A 4,433-nucleotide genomic window follows, 5' to 3' on the forward strand; every position below is an offset into this window, starting at 1 on the left:
GTTACCACATAACACAATAGTCAGAATGATGCACGAATTCCAATACATTTCATTATTAAGGAAAAGACATATTATAACACGTGCGTTCATGGCTTTTATGTATGGCTGATAGTTTAGATTTCAGACAATCAATCAGTGACCACTGGGTTGGAGCAAAATAACTCAAGATATATATATATGTATAGCGTTAAGTAATGTTTTTTTTTATTTACATAGTTATGCAAGCTTGAAACTGCCCTAAAAGTTGCAATGAAGTCAAAATGCCATTTAGGGGCAAACAAAAGAATAAACCATCTGCAGTGACAGATGTCAAGTTAAATTGCTCATCTATCAAACGTAGCAACATTTACAAATCTTACCCCAATTCCGAGCATTGTGGTATGATAACGAATCGGATTTGCTGTCTGTACCCTTTCCCATGCTTGGCGTATCCGCTGGACAGCAGGCTGCTCTGCCATCACCTTTGTTCTGTTTATGCTTATCTAAAATCTTTTTAAGTAAAACAAAAGGTAAAGCAATATTTACTGTATTATAGTATTATGGGGTGAGATGGGAGACCTTTTGCACATAATATACAAATATCTTGATCGTGTTTAAAACACTTAACAACGGTCTATGGGGTCGTGAGGATGCGGCTTTATAATTCTTTGAATGTATGTACCAAATGGAACAAAACTATATTGAAAAGTGTTCTATCTTCCCCCACCCTACTATGTAAAATTATTAACTGACTCAATTTTCTTTATACATTAAATGGCTTGCAACAGCTATATGAGCTGCTTGAATTGCTCCCATTGGTAAGACAAACAAAATGCATGAAAAAGTTCTAAGAAATAATCAAATATTGATGGCTTAATGTGGCAGAGTAAAACATATTAACAGAACTAACTCAATTAAAATTCTTAGCCTATGATGTTTCAATATTTAAATATGCCTCTGCTTAAGTAACTTATTGGTAAATAATGCTTTTGTATTTGTTTGTACAGTTAATTTATTTGAACTGTGGTAATTGCCTTTTTATAATCAGTTTCTGTTTTAACATAACTAGACAGCAAACTTAACCAATATTCTTTAAAACAGAAGCCTATACTTGCACACTTCCTACTATTCAAAAGTGTATATACTTAACAGGAAAAATATTACAAAGATTAAATTCCGTTTTTTTTACTCGGACAAATTGGTTGTTGAATTTTACTGAGATAAGTTATTCCCACGTATATATGTTTGGTAGATGTATATTTAGGGCACTGTGAACCGGTGTAGAACAATAACTATCTTCACCTATATTGCATAAACTAAAACCTTTATAATTATGTACATGACTGGAAATGGAATGATATAGTAGGGTGGGGGAAGAAGGGACACCTTTTTATTCTATTTTCTCGCCTCATTGGTACCAATTATAGAACAATCAAAGAATTATAAAACCGTATCCTCACGACTCCCATAGACTGGTGTTACTTGTTTAAAACAGGGTCAGAATATTTGGATATAATGGGCTAAAGGTGTCCCATCTTCCCTCACCCTAATATACTTATTTTATAAGCAATAGCCGTAATAGAAACTATACCAACCAAAATACTATATTCGTACGTGAACATAAGTTACATCAAACTATAGTTTGGTATTCACCTACACATGTTTCACTCAAATACGCTAAACCAAACCGAGCAAATACAAAGAATAATAACGAAGTATCGGCGGACGACTGAAATATTTTGAACCGTAGTTACCGTATAACACAATACATATTTCTAACACAATCATATTTAAATTCATGTCTTAATAAACCTACATTACCTGAACTCCGGAGACATTTTCTTGCGAGGGCATGTTGTTCCATTTTGCAGAAAAGGGCATCTTTTTCTGGCATGGTTGGTATATATACGATACGTATAGAGAAATATGTATCTATTCCTATATACAGGGTATTGTATCCGCGTCATTGGACATTTTCCCATATCGCATCTTAACTTGAACAGATAACCTACTGTATTCTAGCAATAATGCATCTTGCGTCTATACATACTAACAAATTTTCTAAAAAAAAAACATGTAATATTGTTCTGATCAGTTTAAAATTAGATCAACAATTGGATAAAAAACATAGCACTACTACCACAACTACCACCACGAAAAACTGACCATCATACACAGCTTGTTGTTAACTGTAACTGCTATCAAGAATCCGTTCCCAATCTATTCATTGCGCGTTTAACTATGCAACGTGCTTCAAGCTCACAGAAGATGATTTGCCTGCGAGAGGCTCGCGCGTTTCATTTGTGACGTCACAAGACGTTTTCGGATTACTACATTTTCGGGAATTTTGACAAAACATGGTAAAACGAAAAAAGCGCCAGTGTTGCCATTCGATGAATACTACGCAATCTTAACAGTAAGAAATATCACTGCGATCCATAAATTCGGAAACACTAACACGATTTTTGACTGAGACATTATAATTTCAAATTAAAATAAATAGTTTGTGGTTAATACTCCAAGCAATATAGGATCACTTTATAAATATTACTTTGCAATAAACTTACAATAAGTAAATCTTATAATAATACAAAACCATTGGCAATTGACGGTATATAAAGATATATTATAGTACTGTAGGGTAAAATGGGACACCTTTATCACATAATATCCAAATATCCTGATCGTGTTTTAAACAATTAACAACGGTCTATGGAAGTCGTGTGGACACGGTTTTTTAATTCTTAGAATGTTCTTTGTTCACTACCAAATTGGACAAAAAAATAGAATAAAAAGGGGTCCCATTTTCCCCCGCCCTACTATATGATCAGAGCACTTTATACAGTGATTATTTTTTTCCTTGATAGAATCTTTTATCTCACAACCCGCTTCTGTTCTTCTTATTGTTCTGATAAAATATACAAATAAAGGTTATACAGGGTTTTAGTATAGTTAGATAAAACATATACCATGTAATATGGCGGCTCGTCAGATGTTTCGCCCATCGTTGTACGTTGTTGCTGTGGATAAACATAAAGTGAAAGTGATGCAACGATATCTAAGTAATCAAGGTCTTCACGTGATGCAATCATTTACGCTTTTACACATAGCACAAGTTGGGACACTTTTGGTGTAATATCCAAATATCCTGATCGTGCTTTGAACATTTAACAATGGTCTATAGGAGTCGTGGGAATGAGGTTTTTAATTCTTTGAATGTTCTTTTTTTACTACCAAATGGGACGAGAAAATTGATTGATAAGGTGTCCCATTTTACCCACCCTACTATAAGCGTTAGTATGAACTAAAGGTTACTCATGGTTAAGAATTTGCACATTCGTATTTTAGTATTCATGTTTTGTATATGTCCCTGTCATAGTAACTGAAAACGGATGGCGTAAATGCCTTTCGCTTTATCGTGTTTACACATGCTGTTACTAATATAAAAGTAAACATCAAATGTATATTAAACCTGGTATTGCTGGATAGGTTTTGGAGGCTCTGCGTATATTGGAACCTGTATCGTCCGAAAACCTGTTGTGAATATCAAATATAATTCTATATCTCTCTTACGACATTTATAAATTACAAATCGCGCAAAAATTATACACTGCTTGGTGGAATGGAAAGTTGAAGTAAGGGCGTTACTTACCAATAGGAATTTGTTGGTTTACTTGATATTCATTCTGCATTGCCCCAGGGTATGCATTGCCCCAGGGTATGCCCAAGTTGACTTGACCTGATGTCATTGAAACAACCTATAAGATACAGAATTAACTGTGAGAAAAAATAAACAGTATATGAATGCCTGTACAACTTAATAACGCAGAATGATTTTACAAATCCGTATTGGATTTCATATGTTCACGCGACTTTTGTAAACAGCAACGTTCAATAAACAGACAAGATCTAGTTATTTATACAGTAGGGTTGATGACGACGGGGCCCTTTACCACATAATATTCAAATATCCCGATCGCGGTCTATCGGAGTCATGAGCACACGGTTTATAAATCATTAGATGTTCTTTATTTACTATTAAATGGGACAAGAAAAAACAATGAGAAGGTGTCCCATCTTCCCCACCCTACCATACATCTTACTTGTTGCTGATAATTATGTTTGTTGCCGTTACAACAGCTGATTTTACAGCAGTAAGCAGAATGTACGATACCCAGGATAAATGCGGTGAACCCAAAAGTTGCTATGATGCTATGAATTGAAGTCAGAACTGGTTCCTGTAAGTAACCAAATATAGTTAGGTGGGGCATTCCGCATATCTCACATCCGCTGCGCTTATTCTATTGAATCAATATTTATCTTTTTATTGATTCACTTATTTACGGTTTGAAATATTTATCTCGCTATAAAAAAATACACACACCCTAAATATTTATACAGAAACAACACAAATTCCCATGGAAACATACTTTTTATGCAATTGTTGGTATTCA

At 34.3% G+C, this 4,433-nt stretch overlaps 2 protein-coding genes across 2 annotated transcripts in view; both read right to left on the reverse strand.

Annotated features, from left to right (window-relative positions):
- LOC108950643 overlaps positions 1-2,001 on the reverse strand; it is a 4,061-nt gene extending 2,060 nt beyond the window's left edge. The window contains exons 1-2 of the mRNA XM_026839610.1: positions 1,801-2,001; positions 360-482 (exon numbers count right to left, since the gene is read on the reverse strand). Of these exons, the coding sequence (XP_026695411.1) occupies positions 360-482; positions 1,801-1,860 (183 nt within the window). The 5' untranslated portion in view covers positions 1,861-2,001. The remainder of the gene's footprint in view (positions 1-359; positions 483-1,800) is intronic.
- A 293-nt stretch (positions 2,002-2,294) lies between these two features.
- LOC104265798 lies at positions 2,295-4,250 on the reverse strand. Its single transcript, XM_018816666.2, has 5 exons — positions 4,083-4,250; positions 3,632-3,737; positions 3,452-3,513; positions 2,949-2,999; positions 2,295-2,887 (listed from the first exon to the last, which is right to left on the reverse strand). Exons 1-5 carry the CDS (start codon positions 4,248-4,250, stop codon positions 2,858-2,860), a joined length of 417 nt encoding a protein of 138 aa, XP_018672211.2. The 3' UTR covers positions 2,295-2,857.
- Between the last annotated feature and the right edge of the window lie 183 nt (positions 4,251-4,433).

The sequence above is a fragment of the Ciona intestinalis genome, unplaced genomic scaffold (assembly GCF_000224145.3).
Source record: "Ciona intestinalis unplaced genomic scaffold, KH HT000491.1, whole genome shotgun sequence".
In the NCBI taxonomy this organism is placed as follows: domain Eukaryota; kingdom Metazoa; phylum Chordata; class Ascidiacea; order Phlebobranchia; family Cionidae; genus Ciona; species Ciona intestinalis.

What these genes read in the sequence shown, in the direction of transcription:
- LOC104265798 (XM_018816666.2), bottom strand. Translation starts at nt 4,250, where the DNA reads ATGCCCCACCTAACTATATTTGGTTACTTACAGGAACCAGTTCTGACT. An exon ending in AACATAATTATCAGCAACAA is followed by an intron (nt 3,738 to 4,082) that starts GTAAGATGTATG and finishes TGTATCTTATAG; the next exon opens with GTTGTTTCAATGACATCAGG. An exon ending in AACCTATCCAGCAATACCAG is followed by an intron (nt 3,000 to 3,451) that starts GTTTAATATACA and finishes GTTTATCCACAG; the next exon opens with CAACAACGTACAACGATGGG.